We start from the raw sequence: 20,449 nt of genomic DNA, 5'->3' as shown, positions 1-20,449 counted from the left end.
GGGTGAAGAGAAGGGCAATGTACCAAATGTGAGTGATCAGCATGGTGGCATTGAGGAAGAGGAAGATATAGAGAGGTACCTGGGAGGTACAGACAACAAAGATGAATCCTTTTGTACTACATTGTCAGTGAAGGCAAACATGGGTATATGGGTGGATAGATGGGTGGACAGGCTGAACTAGTAGTTATGTCTGTGAAGCGGGGAGTATACCCATGACCATGTATAGGGTTGGCAGACAATGGTCCTATAAGTGTATTGTATGATCTGAATTCCCAGGTGTGTATTGTATGATCTGAATTCCCAGGTGTATAGTAGAGCTGACAAGGAACAAGGTTGTAGTCACTTCTTAGTCACAGCCAGCTACCCAGAGGGACCAAGTAGTTGAACCGGTGGGCTCGGGACCATAGTTGCAGGGATCATCAAGCTCAATTGGCATAACTTACTATACAAAACATTGTTCCACCTCCTACTTTGGCGAGTAGCAACTGGGATCTTAAAAGCTGGCAAACAGTCATCTACATGCAATGACGGGTCTCTCCTCCTCCAGAGCAAAGAAGAATAAAGAAAACCAAAGATTCATGGAAACAATTTGTCCTAGCAACTGGTATACCATGCAATCTGCTGCCTATATGGCTGTGAGACCAGAAGAACTAGATGGTGCCCAGCTACCACTGTCAACCACTCAGAGGGGGATCTATGTAGGAGATCCTGGGTAGAGAGGGAGAACAATTTGGAACAAAACTCATAATATTTGAGAGGAAAAAAAAAGGGGGGGGGGACTAGATTTGCTGGTCTGATAGAGCCTGGTGGAACCCCTGGGACTACGGCCCCTAGCTGCCCTTCAATCTGGAATTGAACCCATACTTGCGACTTCTAGCCAAACAAAAGACAGGCATATGAGTTGAACATTTACCTGAGGTAGATACACTCCTTGGAGAGAACAATCATGGGAGAAAGAAAGGCTGTTTATGTTCAGGGGACAGGAGTGCATGGAGGGATGGACACAGGGAAGAGGTAAGTATTGGGAGGAAGTGTGAGGGGAGCTGTTGCATTGGGGTAAATTGTAGTCAATGTCATGAGACAAAGTGTAACTTTGTGAACTGCTGTACAGAAAATGAATTTGCTCTATAAATTTTCACCCAAATCACAATAAAAGAAAGAAAAAGTAGTCTCCTTGATAATTATGCTTGATTGCTGTTTTCATATATTTCTATGAAGTATCAGGGAAAAACTTGTATAGCATCTGATATAAGGCAGGGAAAAAAATTCATGACTGGATAATCCATGTGTCTTTAATTTCTGTCCTGAAATAATAAAGGCATCAGTAACTAGTCCCCTTCCCCATGCAATACACATGCACATACACAAAGACGTTTGCGAATGATCACCTAGCTGTGCTTATGAAGTCTTCCCTATAATGTGCCAATTACACCTGTTTTTTCCTTATACATAGAAGGAAATAAATGTAAGTTCCAGAGCTAATGTGATTATACAGTGAGTTAAAGAATCTCACATTCTGGCAAAAAATTTCAACAGGAAAGGTAGTAACTGTAGTATACTGTAGTATATTTAGGGTAACATTATGTTGAAGAAAGGATGAAACCTTGGTTTCTTGCTCTTTGTCCTGACATTTCTATTTCACTGCAGTGAAATTTTGGCAGACCTTGAAACAGAAGAGAAAGTTCACATATGGGATAGCAGTACAGCCAAGTTTATCAGGTATTACTGAGAAGGGCGAGAATTCTTTTGACAGGCAGAAATGAAGGTGAAAAGTACTTCTCATGGAACAAAGAACATAATCAAGGCTACTACTAGATGTTTCTGAGGAGGAATGAGTAGTTCAGTTTCAATAAATTTGAAAGCACATAGTGAAGACTGAAAAGCTAGATTTGGGTCAAAATGTTTAATTTTCATTCAGCAAAAGTTGGAAACCACTGAAGGTTTCACAGAGATGAATATTATGACTAGAATACTACATCAAGAGGACTAATCTAAGAATTTAAAAGTGGAATGGATTAAAATAAGGCAAGTCTCAAGTCAGTTAGACCAATTATGAATGCTAAAAGAGCTAAGATTAGCACTGACATCAGCAATATGGTAGTGTAGGCTGCTCCAAGCTCCCATACCTCAACAGAAATATAAAAAAAATACCTTTGTGGCATTTTTACATGGCCTTGCCCCACTGTCCCTGCAACTCAGTGGCAGTCTTAAAGAGAGCAGCCCATATTCCCAGCATGGGACTCTGGTTTCTTGTTATATATGGAACAGAGCAGAGCTTATTTGCAAATTATTGCATACGTAGATAGTGCTAACCTGTCTGGCGGCTACATGAACTTCTGACACAAGGTGCATTTCTCTGTTTCACCTCACAAAAAACCTATTCAATGTGGTAATGCAGTAGTCATTATGTACAACTGTCTGGGACAACCTATGTTATGGCTGAGACATAAAATAGACTGCTTAAGCTTCTGAGGAAAACCTGAGGAGGGTTTCTTTGGGAACTTAGGGCATTCAAAAGCACCTGAGTACACTGGGGAATTTAGAAATGCTCAGAAAAGACCTGAGAAGACCCTAGATTTTCAACTGTGACTGGTCACTAGGATCAGTGCAAAACCGGCCAAGTATTGAAGGAGAGCTCTAACACAGACCCAGTCTGCAAAAACTGGGAAAGATATTTTCTTCTTCTTCTTTTTTTTTAAATTTTTTGGCCATACCTCCTTTCCATTCAAGGAAAACTGTCAAAAAAAATCAGTTGAACACAAGCTGAAGGAACAGAGACTTCCATGACTACAAAAATCAAGGACTATATTCTTTGGGGGAAAAAAGTTTGGGCAAGTCCCTAAATAAGCAAACAACTAGGAAGAATCTGACACCCAAAGTTACCACTTTATAATATTTGGATCCAGTTTCAAATAACAATCACAACAACAACAAAATCACAAAGCATTTAAGAAACAGGAAGGTCTAGCTCATTCATGGGAACAAAATAAATTCACAGAAACCATCCTTGAGGAAGCCCAAACATTAGACTTAGTTTATAAGACTTAAAACAACTGTTTTCTTCTCTAATGCACATGGATACTTCTCCAGTTATACCAGGTTAGGTTACAAAACAAGTCTCAATAAATTTAAAAAGATTAAAATAATACAAAGTAGCTTCTCTGATCTCAATGGAATGAAGCTGGAAATCAGTCATAGAAGAAAAACTGGAGAACTCAGAAATATGTGGAAATTAAACAACACACTCTTAAACAACCAATCAGTCAAGAAAAAAATCAAAAGAAGAAATAGAAAATACCTATAAACAAATGAAAACATAAACATAACATATCAAACCTTGTGGGATGCAGGAATGACAACACTCAGAGGGAAGTTTATAGTTGGAAACATCTACATTAAGAAAGAGAAAAGATCATGAATCAGTAACCTAACTTTACACCTAAGGAACTAGAAAAAGAACCAACTAAACTCAATACTTTCAGAAGGAAAGAAAGGATAAAGATTAGAGTTGACATAAATGAAATAGAGACTAGGAAAAAAACAGAGCAATTCAACAAAACCAAGAGTTAGCTCTTTGAAAAGATCAACAAAATTGACCAACCTTTACTAGACTGACCAGAAAAACAAAAAGAGGAAGTGGGGAGAGAGAGAAGACACAAACAACTAAAATCAGAAATGAAAACAAGGATATTGTTGTTGTTGTTGTTGTTTGCCATCGAGTCGGCCCCGACTCATAGCGACCCCTCCTTGGGTTTCCAAGGCAGTATCACTACGGAAGTAGGATTGCCCAACCTTCCTTCCGAGGAGTGGCTGGTGGGTTTGAACCGTCAGCCTTCTGGTTAGCAGTCAAGTGCCTTTAGCCACTATGCTACCAGAGATATTACTGAAATAAAATGGATTATAAGAAAATATTAGGAACAATTATATGCCAACAAGTTAGATAACATAGATAATATGAAGAAAATCCTCAAAACACACAAATTACCTAAACTGACTCAAGAAACAGAAAAACTCATCTTTAAACTTTAAACCAAAAATACCCAAGTCTTCTTAAAACCAAACAATAGTTTAGCTTAACTAATAGAGGAGAGGAAACTCAGGCATGCCCAAAGCAGCAGTGAGGGAGAGCAGGAAAAAGGGGATTAAAAGCCAGGAACTCGGACAGAGGAGCAGTCAGCTGCAGGAATCCAGGTGAGGAGAGGAACTCAGGCACACCCAAAGCAGCAGGGTGGGAGAGCAGGAGAAAGGGGATTAAAAGGCCTAGGAAATCTGGAAAGAGGAGTCAGCCACAGGGACCCAGGTAAGGGTGGTACGAAAGGTTTCCAACAGGGAGGAAAACTTGTCTGTCAGTTTGCCCTACCGTGGTGACATGCTGATGTGAGTTTTGAGGCTGAGCCACTGGTGTTTCTAACCCAGCAGGATGCAGATGGTGCACAGGTATCAGCCCAGCTTACAGACTGAGACAGACTAGGAAGAAGGAAGAGGCCGTCTACTTCTCAAATAATTGGTCAGGGAAAACATTATGAATAGCAGTGCATGGGGTCAATATGAGTCGGAAATGACTCGAAGGTACCTAACAACAACAACAATAAAGAATGTCAGCCTTGAGCATTGTGTTCTTTTAATATCTATCAGTATGGGATCAAATAGATAACAGCAACTCAAAAGATTAGATAGGAAGCTTAGAGAGCAGTGAGTTTATATTAATGGGGGAAGAGCAACTTGGAAAAGGAAGTTGAGATGGTTGCATAACTCAAAGAATGTAATTAGTATCACTAAATTGTACATATAGAAGTTGTTGAAGGGGTGTATGCTTTGCTGTGTCTGTCCTCAACATCAAAATAAATACATAAACTAAATTAAGGGGGGGGGGGAGAAACAGAAAATCTCAACAGATCTATATAGTAAATAAAGACAGAATCAGTAATTAAAAAACAAAACAAAACAAAACAAAAAAACACCTCCCAACAAAGATAAGTCCAAAACACAATGGGCAGGTGGCTTCACTGGTGAATCTATAAAGCATTTAAAAAAGAATTAACACCAATTTTTCTGGAATGCTTCCAAAAATGGAAGAGGAGGAAACACTTCCTAACAAATTTTATGAGGCTAGGATCACTCTGATATCAAAGCCAGTAAAGAAAGTTATCACAAGAAAATTACCAGACCAATATCCCTTATGAATGTAGATGCAAAAATTTCTTAACAACATACTAGTAAACTGATTCCAATAGCATATTAAAAGGATTATACACCATAACCAAGTTTGATTCATCCCATTAAAGCAAGTGTGGTTCAACATTATAAAATCTATGAATGTAATATACTACATTAATAGAATGAAGGGGAAAAAAATATCAAGAAAAAAAAGATCATTTCAATTGATGGAGAAAAGGCAAAATCTAACACACTTTTCATGGAAAAAAAACCCCAACAAACTAGGAATAGAAGGGAAATTCTTCAACATGATAAACAGCATTTATGAAAAATCTATAGCTAACATCATATTCAATGGAGAAAGACTTTTCCTGTAAGACCAGGAAGAAGGATGTCTGCTTTCACCACTGTTAACAACATTTTATTAGATATTCTAGCCAGAATATTTTTTTAAAGTTTTTTTTTATTGTGAGTTGGGTGAAAGTTTACAGAGCAAATTCATTTTCCGTACAACAGTTCATACACATTTTATCTCATGAAATTGACTGCAATTTCCCCACAATGTAACAGCTCTCTTCCCATTTCTTCCCCATAGTGACAACTTCCCTGTGTACCTTCCCTCCCATGCACTCCTGCCCCCTGAGCAGTCTCCCTGTACACACTGCCCTTCTGTTCTCCCAAAACTGATCTCTCCAAACAGTCTATCTACCTTATGTAAATGGTCAGCCCATATGCTCATCTTTTATTTGGCTAGAAGCCACAGAAGTGAGTTCAGTTCCAGACCTGAAGGACAGATAGGGGTCATGGTCATGGTCTCAGGGGTTTCACCAGGCTCTATCAAACCAGCAAACCTGGTCTTTTTTTTTCTTTTCATAATTTTGAGTTTTGTTCCACATTGTTCTCCCACTCTATCCAGGATCTCCTACACAGATCCCTCTCCGATTGGTTGACAGTGGTACCCAGTCACCATCTAGTTCTTCTGGTCTCATGGTCACATAGGCTGAGGATTGCATGATCTACCAGTTCTTCCATGTGTCTTTGGTTTTCTTCATTCTTCTTTGCTCTGGATAAGGAGAGACTCATTGTTGCATCTAGATGGCTGCTTGCAAGCTTTTAAGATGCCAGTCACTACTCACCAAAGTAGGATGTGCCTGGGGGCTGTCCTCTGGGACCATGGTCCTGAGCCCATTGGTCCAACTACTCACTCCTCAGGGTAGCTGACTGTGGCCAAGAAGTCACCACAACCTTGTCCCTTGTCAGCTCTACTATATACCTGGATATTCCTTCTTATAGCACATACAAATACGCTTGTAGAAACATTGTCTACCAACCCTATACGTGGTCATTGGCACACTCCCCCCTGCCCAGACATACCTGATCGTTCAGCCTGTCTACCCATCTATCTACCATAGATCAACATTTGCCATTACTGACAACGTAGTACTTTATGTGCACAAAAGGGTTCATCTTTGTTGTCTGTCCCATGTACCTCTCTATGTCTTCCTCTTCCTCAGTGCAACTGTGTTGATCACTCACATTTGGTGCATTGCCTTTCCCTTCACCCAAATCAATACTTGTATCTACCTATCAAGCAGTGTTCCCTCCCCTCCTCTTCCACCCCTGGTAACTGACAAAGACAGTTTTGTTCCACATATAAACTTTTACTTTAATTTTCACAATAGTGGACTAATACAATATTTGTCCTTCTGTGATTGACTTATTTCACTCAGCATAATGTCCTCCAAGTTCATCCATGTTATGCAGTGTTTTGCAGATTCTACAGTACTCTTTAGGGTTGCATACTATTCCATTGTGTATAGCTACCATAGTTTGGTTATCCATTCTTCTTCCATCTTTTTGCTATTGTAAATAGTGCTGTGATGAACATGGGTGAGCATATATCTGTTCTTGTCCTGGCTCTCACTTCCTTAGGATATATACCTAGTAATGGGATTGCTGGGTCAAATGTTATTTCTAATTCCAACTTTATAAGGAATCACCATACTGCTTTCCACATTGGTTGTAACATGTTACAGTCCCACCAGCAGTGTATGAGAGTCCCAATCTCTCCATATCCTCTCCAGCATTTGTTATTTTCTGTTTTGTTGAACTTTGGTATTAGTGCTGGGGACAGACGGTATCTCATTGTTGTTCTGATTTGAATTTTTCTAATTCTAGCCAGAATTTTTAAGTAAGAAAAAGAAATAAAGACATCCAAATTGGGATGGAAGAAGTAAAACTATCTCTATTCATACATGACATGATCCTACACATAAAGAAAATCCCTAAGAATCCACAAGAAAGCTACTAGAACTAATAAACTGCTCACTAATTCATTATATGAATTCCTAACTTTTCTAACATAGAACAGTTTGGTCTAGTGAACCATTTTATATAAATGACAACATTATTTTATATGCTTCAAAGGAAGCCCATGCTGAAATTTATGTTTCATTGTGACTAGATGAAAGAAGCTCGGTGGCTGAAACCCAACACCCACTCCATGGAAGGAAGATGGGGCAACCTACTTCTGTAAATCCAGTGGGGGTCTCTATAAGTCAGAATCGACTCCATGGCAGTAGGTTTGGTTTAGTGACTAGATGAATTTTTGAAGATATTTAATTTGGAAAGAAAAGGAGAAGAGTTTATAAGTGAACTATACACAATTCAAAATCTCTTCAAGATTTGTGGGGGAAAAAATGACATTACTCTTACCTTCTGCACAGGAACATGACATTCAGGTTCTGCCACAACTGTGTCAGTATCACCAAACTGATGGATCACAGGTGGGTCATGCAAGCCTTTTTCAGACTCACCTAGATGTAAACATTTTTAAAATAGTATAAGCAAGATATTTCATCATGCTTGTCTGGAATTTTCTTTCTTTTCTTTCTGGGTCAGAAACTCTGAAAATAAAGTGACTAATTCCTTAATAAGTCTTAAGTTTGGAGTATTCTAGGTTGGGGACTTGCTTTACTGCAAAATAAGCATTTCTCTATTATTATTATTTTTGTGTGTGTGAGCATGAAGTTTAGCAGACATTGTAACTCACACATCAGAATTCATTTTTACCAGTTTCCACGGTATAGCAGCTGTCCAGTATGAAGACTGACCTCAGCTCTAGGAATAGGTCTTGAGTAGCCCAAACCAATCATGGTAATCCTATCCCCCTACCAGTAACTCATCTAGGAAAAAGCAAGTCTAAGCCAATGTAGGGCTTCCAAGGAAAGATGGTGCCTGGTGGTCAATTTGAGAACAAAGAAAACAGAGAACGGAAAAACTGAGAGAGCAGGTGCTGACTAATGGCTAGTTTAATAGCTAGCAAAAGGACAGGAATGAGAAGTGCAAAAGGTTTGTTTCACCATCTGTAATGAAGAGAAGAAGTTACACAAGTCCATTTTAGTTCTTCAGCTTTCATCCAAATATTTCATTTCTTATTATGGATGAAGATAACTACAGAAACAGAGTTCAAGCCCTAATCAAGTCAACCCTAAATGATTGACCTACCCTTTGATTACTAGTTAATTAAGCCAGCAAAATTCTTTATTTTTTTAAGCCAATTTGAGCTGAGTTTTCTGTCATTTGCAAACAAGAGCATTCTGAACTATGACTTAGTTGGGTCATTTCTGCTTTAATTCTCTCTAGTCCTTGTCTATGAGTCCTAACTAGTGGCAAAAGAACAGAGGAAAAAAAAAAAAAAAGTACTTACTGAGTTTCTATCTTTGTTAATTGACTCCTCTAGCTTACAAAATTCTGGCCACTTATATATTGTAGAACTTACAAATAAGCTTTGAGCACTCATCTATAAGTCCTTTTAATACAAGGCTACATTACTATTCAATTATCACAATATATTCCTTGCCTGATTCTCTGGTTAAATCACACTAGTAGAAGCTGAGGTTAGAAGAAGGAAAGAAACATCAAGGAGACAGAGGTGACAGGAACACTGTCAAAGGGTACATGAATGAAAGAATAAAGATTAAATTTGAATATCCCTACACAGTCCAATGCACCTGTTTCTTCTGATCAACAGAATATTGAAAAATATGGAGACTATCTAAGACACAGCTATTGGTCTCTACTCACCCAGAGCAAAAGACAAAGAAGAAAATCAAAGATTCAAAGAAGAAACTACTCTATAGGACTAAGTCTACACATACAACAGCTTCACCCACCTTGAGACCAGAAGAACTAGATAGTGCCTGACTACTACTACCAACTGTTTCAGCAAAAGATGTAAGAGATGGTCTTGGACAGAATGGGAGAAAAGTAGAACAGAACTCAAATTCCTAACAAAAGGGAAGACTTACTGGACTGACAAAGACTAGATGAACCCTCGAGACTATTGCTCAGGGATATCCTCTAAACTTGGAATGCAAACCATTTCCAGGAGTCACTTTTCAGCCAAATGACAGACAGGCTCATAAAATAAGTATCACTTGTGAGTAATGTGCTCCTCTAAATAATCACCTAAATGAAACCAAATGGTAAACATTTACCCTAGACCAAAGATGAAAAGGTAATGGGGACAGGGAAGCTAGATTAAAGGAAACAAAACAATCAGAATACAAAATGAGAATACTGACTGTGGTAGTTAAGGTTATGTGTCAATTTGGGTAGGCCTAGTTTTGAATGGCTGGGCAGCTGGATGTAGTTATTCTCCATGATGAGATTGGTAATCAACTCCATGGTGGAATCTACTGGAGCAGCTGAGTAGCTGCCTTAGGGATGTAGCTGGCTTCCAGTATATAAGGAGAAGTTTTGAGAAAGGTCTCTGCAATTTTTTGGCATACTTGGACCCTGCATGTAGCCAAGTGTTCATTTAGCAGCCTGCCATGTTTCCTGCTGATCTTGAGACTGTCTCTCGACTTGAACTAGTGGCCTGCTGTGTTGTTTGATAATCTTGGGACTGTGTCATTTTATTTGTTGAACTTGGGTTTGTTAGCCTCAGCAGCTGCTTGAGTTAAGAAAATCCTTCAGCTTCAGGGGGCCGGGAGCAAGAGGCAGAGCTGAAGCTCAAGGGTGAGGGGCTTTCACCCAGCCCCTAGAGCTAGCCCTTTGAACTGACTTCCAGCCTCCTAAACTGTAAAAGAATAAACTCCTGTTTGTTAAAGCCATTCATTTCTGGTTCTTCTGTTAGAGTGGTATTAGTGAACCCAAACACTGACATATTCTAAAAAATGTAACCGACGTCACTGAACAATATGTATAGAAATTGTTAAATGGAAATCTAATTTATTGTGTAAACTTTCACCAAAAACACAGTAAAATATTTTTCAAAAAGAAAAATAGAGAGAAAACCTGTAAATATAGAACTATATTCCTTATCTACTTGGGGCTGGATATACTTAGGAAGTGGAAAGATATATGGAAAATGAAGTAAATTCTTAAATGACTCAGTTTGCTTACTGTAAACTGGTAAGTGGTGGTGGTGACATTATTAAGAATTAAAGGGGAAGATTAAAATTTGGGAATTAAAAAAAGTAAATTCAGTTTTGATATACTGTATTTGAAATAACTACATGATGCAACAAAGGTGAATACTGTTACATATATAATCCTGCAAGAACAGTAATAGTAAGAATTTACAAGTGGATATACAAACACTCAGTCTGAACAAAGGTAGGAAGGTGATTGGGACTGCAACCACAAATATGCATAGGTTTGACAGAGGCTGTCTATGTATTTATATGTGCTTCAAATAATCCATGAATGTAATAGAACATACAAGGGAAAAAGTTATGAAAATGTCTTAGTCACAACCAAACAACTTGAGGGAATGAGTTGCTGGTTATGGAGCCTCAGGACTGTAGTCTCTGGAGACACTAAGGTCAATTGGCGTAACAGTTCATTAATAAAATGTTCTACATCTTATTTTTTTGAGTAGCGACTAGGGTGTTAAATGCTTGTGAGTGGCCATTTAAGTTGCAACTATTCGTATTTCCCCGTCTGGAGCAAAGAAGAGTGAAGAAAATCAGAGACACAAGGAAATAATTAGTCCAAAGGACTAACAGAGCATGTCAACCCCAGCCACCACAACTAGGAGACTAGAGTAACTAGATGGTGCCTGGTTGCCACTGCTGACTGCTCTGAAAGGGATCACAATAAGAGGTCCCAGATAGAGTAGGGGAGAAATGTGGAAACAAATCATAAAAAAGTTGAGGCTTGCTGGTCTGATAAGGACCAGTGGAACTCCTGAGACTATAGCCCATCAAACTAGGAACCGAACTTGGGCCTTGTGACTCAATTATCCGCCAAACGATAAGCAGGCCTATAAGGTGAACAGTATGTACTTATTAGAACAATCAAGCATATGAGATCAAGGGGATAATGTTTGCCCAGGGTTAGAGCTAGGAAGGTGGGAATGGATTGGAAGGAAGGGTGAAGGGAAGGGGTGGGTGCAGATAAATAGGAAGAATGCTGTTACAATGTGGGGATTGCAAAAAAATGTCACAAAACAGAACATGTATGGATTATGCAATGGAAAACCAATCTGCTCTGTAAACACTCACCTAAATCACAATATAAATAAATAAATAAATAAAAATAAAGATGGTCTATAAAGACATAAAAAAAAAAAACCAAAAAAAACCCACTATGTGATGTTCAGATAAAGACATAAAGGACAATATATAAATATGTTTTGGGCCTGGATAGGTGTGAGTTGTACGCCTTGATATAAAGAAAACAAAAATCCTTGCAACTGGACATCACAATAAATGGAGAAAAGACTGAAGTTGTCAGAGACTTCATTTTACTTGGTTCTACAATCAACACCAATGGAAGCAGCAGTCAAAATATCAGACAACATATAGCACTGGGCATATCAGCTGCAAAAGACCTCTTTCAAGTGGTGAAGAGCTAAGATGTCTCCTTGAAGACTAAGGTGCACCTGACACAAGCCATGGTATTTTCAATCGCCTCATACACATGTGAGAGCTGGACAATGCATAAGGAAGGCCAAAGAAGAGTCGATGCTTTTGAGTTGTGGTGCTGGTGAAGAATGCTGAAAGTTGTGTGAACTGCTAAAAGAACTAACAAATCTGCCCTGGGAGAAGTGCATCTGGAATGCTCCTTGGAAGTGAGAATGATTAGGCTTCATCCATCTATTTTGGTCATGTTGTTAGAAGAGACCATTCCCTGGAGAAGGATATCATGCTTGGTAAAGTGGAAAGTCAATGAAAGAGGGCAAGGCCCTCAATAAGATGGATTGACACAGTGGATACAATGATGGGCTCAGGCATAGCTGGGATTGTGGAGTTGGCACAGGACTGGGCAGAGCTTTGTTCCGTTGTACATACGGTCGCTATGAGTCAGAGACGACTCGACGGCACCTACCAATACCAACAACAGGTATGAGTTGGTAAAATGAATAGAACCCATAAACACCACAGACATTACCCAGGAAAAATATATAGAGCACTGCTTTCCAACCTTTTCCATGTAATAACATATGAAAAATAATGATGCCATACCTGGGTAAATGAGAAGGCTACTCTAAGCCATTGTTATGAGATCTGAGGGGATCATTAGGTCAGTAAGTCTGTGCTTTGTAACATGTTTAGGAAGTTCTAGAGTGGAGTAAAAAGATTAAGAGGTTTGAGAATATAACGCAGAGTAGTATCAACATTTAAATGTAGGCAGATAAAAGAAGAGATCATTGTAAAGAGCATTCAGATGGATGTATGGTCAAGAAAATAGTGTCATGGAAGTCTAGCAAGTGTGTTAAGGACCCAACTCTTAAGAACATTTTTATATGAATAACCACCCAGCACCTCAAAACATTACAAAAACAAAACTTACTGTTCCTCAGACACTGATTCCAGATCTGTTAACCACGCCAGTATCCTCTGAGCCACCAAAGCTTATATATTCACCCTTATTAGAATTCAGCATATACTTATCATTTGCAGACCTACTCTTTCTACCTTTATAATTTCTTTCAGCTTTCCCTTTCTTTTCTTTCCATCACCTTACTTCATTTTTTCTTTCACTTCTGTAATGACCTAATTGGTCTCCTCCAACTCTGGTTTGCATGCCTCATTCCAACTGACCTTGCATAATATTGGCAGATTTTCTAAAAGCACATGCTTTGTTCAAAAAAACTTCATTGACACCTCATTGACTATATTACTATGTCTGAAATGTCTCCATCTAGATCTCAAGGTTTATAATCTCAACCTGGTCAACCTTTCCAAAGTTATTTCCCTACACTCTTATTTACCCAGCCAAAGCTTTAACCACATTGATCCATTAGTTATCTAAGTACTTTTTTTCATGTCACTTCTTCCATCCGGGATGCCTTTCAATCCTAGTTATACAAAAAGTCTTATTTTTTCTCCATTGTCCAGCTCAAATAATATTTATTTTATAAATGTCAGTCTGGCAAAGACATACAATAATTCTGCCTTTTTCATCTCCTTAAATTTCATGTTTGCTTCTCTTGTTGCTGTTGTTAGATGCCACTGAGTTGACTCCAACTCATAGACATCTCATATGACAGAGTGAAACTGCCCCATAGGGTTTTCTAGGTTGCAATCTTTACAGAGGAACCTGGTGGCACAGTAGTTAAAGTAGCCTGGCTGTTAACCCAAAGGTTGGCAGTATGAACCCACCAGCAGCTCTGTGGCAGAAATATGTGGCTGTCTACTTCCATAAAACTTTGGTTAGCATCTGAGTGCTTTAACCATTGTGTGCCCAGGAGTCCCTGATTAGCCATCCCAAACCAAAACTCACTGCTTGCGATTTGACTCCACGTCATAGTGACCCTATAAGAGCAGGGCAGAACTGCCCCATAGAGTTTCCAAGGCTGTAAATCTTTATGGAGGCAGACTGCCTCTTCTTTCTCCCATGGAACAGCTAGTGGGTTCAAACCACTGATCTTTTGGTTAGCAGTCAAGCACTTTTAACCACCATGCCATCAGGGCTTTCATCAGTCATTACAATTCAAACAAACAAACAAAAAAACACTGCTGTGGAGTTGATTCCAACTCATAATGAATGACCTTATAGGACAAAGTAGAACTGCCCTTTAGGGTTTCCAAGGCTATAATCTTCATGGGAGTAGACTGCCACATCTTTCTCCCATGCAGTGGCTGTTGGGTTCAAACAGCTGACCTTTTGGTTAGTAGCCAAGTGCTTAACCACTGTGCTACCAGAGCTCCTCATTAGCCATTAGAGATGCAAATCAAAACTTCAATAAGATACCATCTCATCACTATTACAATGGCAATGATTTGAAAGAAAGAAAGAAAAAAAAAAAAAAAAAGGAAAACAACAGGTGTTTGAAGGAATGTTAAAATGGTATAGCTAGTATGGAAAAGAGTTTGACAGTTTCTCAAAAAATAGAACATAGAACTATCATATGACCCAGCAATCCTAATCTTAGGTATATACACAGAAGAGGTGAAGCCAGGAACACACACAAAAAAACCTGTACACCAGCGTTCATTGCAGCACTTTTCACAATAGCCAAAAGGTGGAGACAACTGAAATTTCCATCAACAGATGAATGGATGAACAAAATGTTACATATACACACAATAGAATACTACTCAGACATAAAGAGAAATGAAGTCCTGAGGCATGCCAGTACAGGAATGAATCTTGAAAACATGCTGAGTAAAGTAAGTCAATTGTAAAAGAAAAATAGTATATGATCTCACTTATACGAAATAAGCAATTACACAGAAACCAAAGATTATTAGTGGTTATCAGGAGTGGGAAGGAGGGGAAAGAGGGAGCTTTTGCTTAGGAGGCAGTAAGTTTATGTTAATGGTAGTGGAATGGTTTGGAGAAGGACAGCAAGAATGGCTGTACAACTTGAAGAATGTAATCAATGTCACTGAATTGTCCATGTAGAAATTGCTGAGATGGTATATGTTTTGTTATGTATATTTTCACAACATAAAAATATATTACTTTCATTGTTTATATTAAAGGTAAAGTTTTACTCCAGAAAAGTACAAGTCTATATACATTTTATAGTCTATTCCCTTGGACATAGCGACACCTACTGCTAAAATGCAAACCACCTTGGTTCTGAAAAATTTGACCACTGCAGTAGAATAGCTATTCTAGCATCATGCAAATTTTCCCTTTACACAATAGTTTGTTACTTTCAAGCATCATACAAAAAGAATATGAACTAATACATAAACTGATCTTGACTGAAGACTCAGCTATTGTCTTATCTTTGTTGTTAGGTGCTGTTGAGTCATGGCCATTTTCGCTTCCAAGGAGCATTCTGGATGCTCTTCCAGGACAGATTTGTTAGTTCTTTTAGCAGTCCATGGTACTTTCAGCATTCTTCGCCAGCACCACATCTCAAAAGCATCGACTCTTCTTTGGTCTTCCTTTTTCATTGTCCAGCTCTCATATGTGTATGAGGCAACTGAAAATACCATGGCTGTGTCAGGCGCACCTTAGTCTTCAAGGAAACATCTTTGCTCTTCAGCACTTGAAAGAGATCCTTTGCAGCAGATTTGCCCAATGCTATATGATGTCTGATATCCTGATTGCTGCTTCCATTGGTGTTGATTGTAGAACCAAGTAATACGAAGTCTCTGACAACTTCAATCTTTTCTCCATTCATCATGATGCTGCTTATTGATCCCATTGTGAGGATTTTTGTTTTCTTTATATTGAGGTGCAATCCATACTGCAGACTGTAGTCTTCAATCTTCATCAGTAAGCATTTCAGGTCATCCTCACTTTGAACGAGCAAAGTTGTGTCGTCTGCATAATGCAGCTTGTTAATGATTCTTCCTCCAATCCTGATGCCACGTTCTTCTTCATATAGTCCAGCTTCTCAGACTATTTGCTCAGCATACAGATAGAGTAAGTATGATGAAAGAATACAACCCTGATGCACTGCCTTCTTGATTTTAAACTATGCAGTATCCCCTTGTTCTGTTCAATGACAACCTCCTGGTCTATGTACAAGTTTCTCATGAGCACAATTAAGTGTTCTGGAATTCCCATCCTTCTCAATGTTTTCCATAATTTGTATACACAATTGAATGCATTTGCATAGTCAACAAAACACAAGTAAACATCTTTCTGGTATTCTTTGCTTTGAGCCAAGATTCATCAGACATCAGCAATGATATCTCCTGTTTCACATCCTCTTCTGAATCCAGCTTGCATTTCTGGAAGTTCTCTGTCAATATACTGCTGTAACCATTTTTGAACTATCTTCACTAAGATTTTACTTGTGTGCAATATTAATGATATTGTTCGATAATTTCCACATTCTGTGGGATCACCTTTCTTTGGAATAGTACAGATATGGATCTTTTCCTGTCAGCTGGCCAGGTAGCTGTCTTCCAAACTCTTGGCATAGCCAAATGAGTGCCTCTAGTGCTGCATCCGTTTGTTGAAATATCTCAATGAGTATCCTGTCAATTCCTGGAGTTTTGTTTTTCGCCACTTCCCTCAGTGCAGCTTCAACTTCTTCCTTCAATACCATTGGTTCTTGATCATATGCCACCTCCTGAAATGGATGAACATCAATCAATTCTTTCTGGTACAGTGACTCTATGTATTCCTTCCATCTTTTGATGTTTCCTGCGTCATTCAATATTTTGCCCATAGAATCTTTCAATATTGCAACTCGAGGCTTAATTTTTTTTTTCAATTCTTTCAGCTTGAGAAATGCTGAGTGTGTTCTTCCTTTTTGTTTTTCTGACTCCATGTCTTTGTACATTTCATTATGATAATCAACTTTGTCTTCCCGAGCTGCCCTTTGAAATCTTCTGTTCAGCTCTTTTATCTTGTCATTTCTTCCATTTGCTTTAGCCACTCTTTGTTCAAGGGCAAGTTTCAGAGTGTCTTCTGACATCCATTTTGGTCTTTTCTTCCTTTCCTGTCTTTTTAATGCCTTTTTGCTTTCTTCATGGATGATGTTCTTGATGTCATCCCACAATTCGTCTGGTTTTTGGTCACTGGTGTTCAATACATCAAATCTATTCTTTAGATGGTCTCTAAATTCAGAAGGGATATAATCAAGGTCATATTTTGGCTCTCCTGGATTTGTTTTAATTGTCTTCAACTTCAAGTTGAACTTGCATATGAACAGTTGATGGTCTGTTCCACAATAAACTCCTGGCTTTGTTTTGGCTGAAGATATTGAGCTTCTCCATCATTTCTTGCCACAGATGTAGTCCATCTGATTCCTGTGTACTCTATCTGGTGAAGTCCACGTGTATAGCTGCCATTTGTGTTGTTGAAAAAAGGCATTTGCAATGAAATAAGTTGTTGGTCTTGCAAAATTCTATCATGCGATTGCCAGGGTTATTTCTGTCACTAAGGTCAAATTTTCCAACTACTGGTGATTCTTTGTTTCCAACTTTTGCATTTCAGTCACCACTGATAATCAGCACATCTTGATTGCATGTTAGGTCAACTGCAGAAGCTGATAAAACTCTTCAGTTTCCTCATCTTTGGCTTTGGTGTTTGGTGTGTAAATTTGAATAACAGTATTAACTGGTCTTCCTTGTAGGCACATGAATATTATCCTATCACTGACAGCACTGTACTTCAGAATAGATCTTGAAACATTTTTTGTGATGATGAATGCCACGTCATTTCTCCTCATTTTGTCATTCCCGGGATAGTAGATCATATGGTTATCTGATTCAAAATGGCCAAAAGCAGTCCATTTCAGCTTACTAATGCCTATGGCACCAATTTTTATGTATTCTATTTCATTTTTTGACAACTTCCAATTTTCCTAGAGTCATACTTCATACATTCCATGTTCTGATTATCAATGGATGTTTTGCAGCTGTTTCTTCTCATATTGAGTCATGCCACTTCAGCAAATGGAGGTCCTGAAAGCTCTACTTTATCCATATCATTAAGGTAGGCTCTACTCTGATGAGGCACCTCTTTCCCAGTTATATTTTGAGTGCCTTCCAACCCAAGGGTCTCATCTTTCAGCACCGCATTGGACAATGTGTCAGGGCTATTCATAAAATTTTCCGCTAATATATCAGACAGTATTTCACTGCTATTCATAAGGTTTTCACTGGCCAATTCTTTGAGAAGTGGATGGCCTCTTCTTTCTTTCGAGTCTGTCTCAGTCTGGAAGGTCCACCATGGACACTGCTGCTGGTACAGCCTTCAGCCTCACAGCAACATGCAAGCCATCACAGTACAACAAACCAACAGACAAAGCTCATCTCCCTTAGCTGTTCCAAGGGAGCTCTGGTAGCTTAGTGCCTAAAGCACTTGACTGCTAACGTGAAGGGTGGCGGTTCAAACCCAACAGCCACTCCTTGGAAGGAAAGTTGGGCAATCTACTTCTGTAGTGATACTGCCTGGGAAACCCAAGGAAGGGTCACTATGAGTCGGGGCTGACTAGACAGCACATAACAACAATAACAACAACAGCTGTTCCAACCACTCCGCTCACTTCCTGGGCTACCTCCTACCTGTTCCTGCCAGCCCTGTCTGCTCTGCTCCCTGCCACCTGGGGGCTGTCCCCTGCCCCATCTTACCTGTTCTGGTCTTATTATCTAGTACTACTGTAACAGAAATATCACATGCAAATGGCTTTAACAAACAGAACTTTATTTTCCTACAATTTAGGAGGCTATACACCTGTATTCAGAGCACAAGCTCTAGGGAAGGTTTTTTCTCTCTGTCTGTTCTGGAGTAAGGTCCTTCAGCTTCTGCTTCCTGGTTCCTTGGAGATCTCCATGTGTCTTGGCATCATTTTATCCCATCTCAATTGTTTAATCTCTTTTATATCTCCAAAGAGATTGACTCAAGATAAACCCTATACTAATTCTGCCCCATTAATATAGCAAAGACAACCCATTCTCAAATATGATTATAACCACAGGCAAAGAGGCTATGACTTATAACACATTTTAGGGGAATATATTTCAATCTGTAACAATTATTATTGAAAGTCTAACTTTTCATAGAGAGTATGTTTCCTTAAAATAAGAACAAAAGAACATCTGAGTGCATTTTTTCCATTGTTTTTCATTGATTCTACTCCTTTCCAACGATATCGCTAGCCATTCTTCTCAAGTTTACTGCAATAAAAAAACAGCAACTTTCTCCTACTTGTTTCTTTCTGATCAACCTCCAAACATGTTCAAATCTTTCCCATTCATAAAATCAAAACAAGACATCGTCTCTCACACCCCTATAGGAAAAAAAATAAATCTATCTCCCTGTAAAGCCACAGCTACATTCTCATCCTCTTCACCAAGAGACTACATGAAAGGCTGGTTTACATTCATTATACCCACTTTCCATTACTTGTCAACTTACAACAACTTGGCTTGTGCTCTCATCACAATGGCTACTTAAAAAGCTTTTGCAAAAGCAAAGTATCTCACATTGCCAACTTTAATTCTCCCTCTTTATTCCTCGTCCTCATTTAATGCTTTGCTGTAGGTGATACAATTGATGTCTCTCTTCTAACAGCCTATCTTCCTTTGCTTCTGTAACAGCATTTTTCCTAGTTCTCCTACCTTTGATTACTTCTCCTTTTATCTTCTTAATTTGTTCTACTTTTATTGAAGAGATTTTTTTCCCCTAGAATTCTGTCCTTGACTTGTTTCTTTTCCCATATTCCTGGGTGTTTTCATTCATTTTCATGGTTTCAAATAGTTTATATTATATTACTTGCCATCGAGTGACTCTGACTCATGGGAACCTTAGATATGTTAGGGTGGAACTGTGTCCCATAAGGTTTTCAATAGCTGATATTTTTGGAAGTAGACCATCACACCTTATTGAGGGATAGACTCAAATCACCAAACTTTTGGTAACAGATGATCTATGTTAACTGTTTGTACTATCCAAGGACACAAATAGCTTCTACATATGGCTAATTCCTAAACTAAAATTCTTGTTATATCCTCTTAGTTTCAGAAAACTATTTCTAGTTGTTACATTAGATAGCTCCAAACTTGATGTTCTACAGCACCTCAAACATATCCAAAATGAGCTCTTCCTTCTATTTTTTTTTTTTTAATTGTGATTTGGGTGAAAATTTACAGAGCAAATATACTTTTCTTACAGCAGTTCACATACATTTTGTTTCATGACATTGACGACAGTTTACCACAATGCAACAGCTCCCCTCCCACTTCCTCCAGATAGTTACCTCTTCCCTGTGTCCATCCCTCCATGCACTCCTGCTCCCTGACCTGTCTCCCTGTGCATAAGCAGCCCTTCTTTCTCCCATGTTTGTTCTCTCCAAGGAGTCTATCTACTTCAGGTAAATGTTCCTTATATGCCCGTCTACTGTTTGGCTGGAAGCCACAGG

The 20,449-nt window shown here is 38.8% G+C and overlaps 1 protein-coding gene across 1 annotated transcript in view; it reads right to left on the bottom strand.

The window, feature by feature from the left end:
* BRDT (bromodomain testis associated) overlaps window positions 1-20,449 on the bottom strand; it is a 78,552-nt gene that overhangs the window by 15,549 nt on the left and 42,554 nt on the right. The window contains exon 14 of the mRNA XM_042780311.1: window positions 7,873-7,973. Within this exon, the coding sequence (XP_042636245.1) occupies window positions 7,873-7,973 (101 nt within the window). The remainder of the gene's footprint in view (window positions 1-7,872; window positions 7,974-20,449) is intronic.

Source organism: Orycteropus afer, unplaced genomic scaffold (assembly GCF_000298275.1).
Source record: "Orycteropus afer afer isolate SDZICR_OR568_19922 unplaced genomic scaffold, OryAfe1.0 scaffold00033, whole genome shotgun sequence".
In the NCBI taxonomy this organism is placed as follows: Eukaryota; Metazoa; Chordata; class Mammalia; order Tubulidentata; family Orycteropodidae; genus Orycteropus; species Orycteropus afer.
This window is presented reverse-complemented; position numbering and strand designations above follow the sequence as displayed.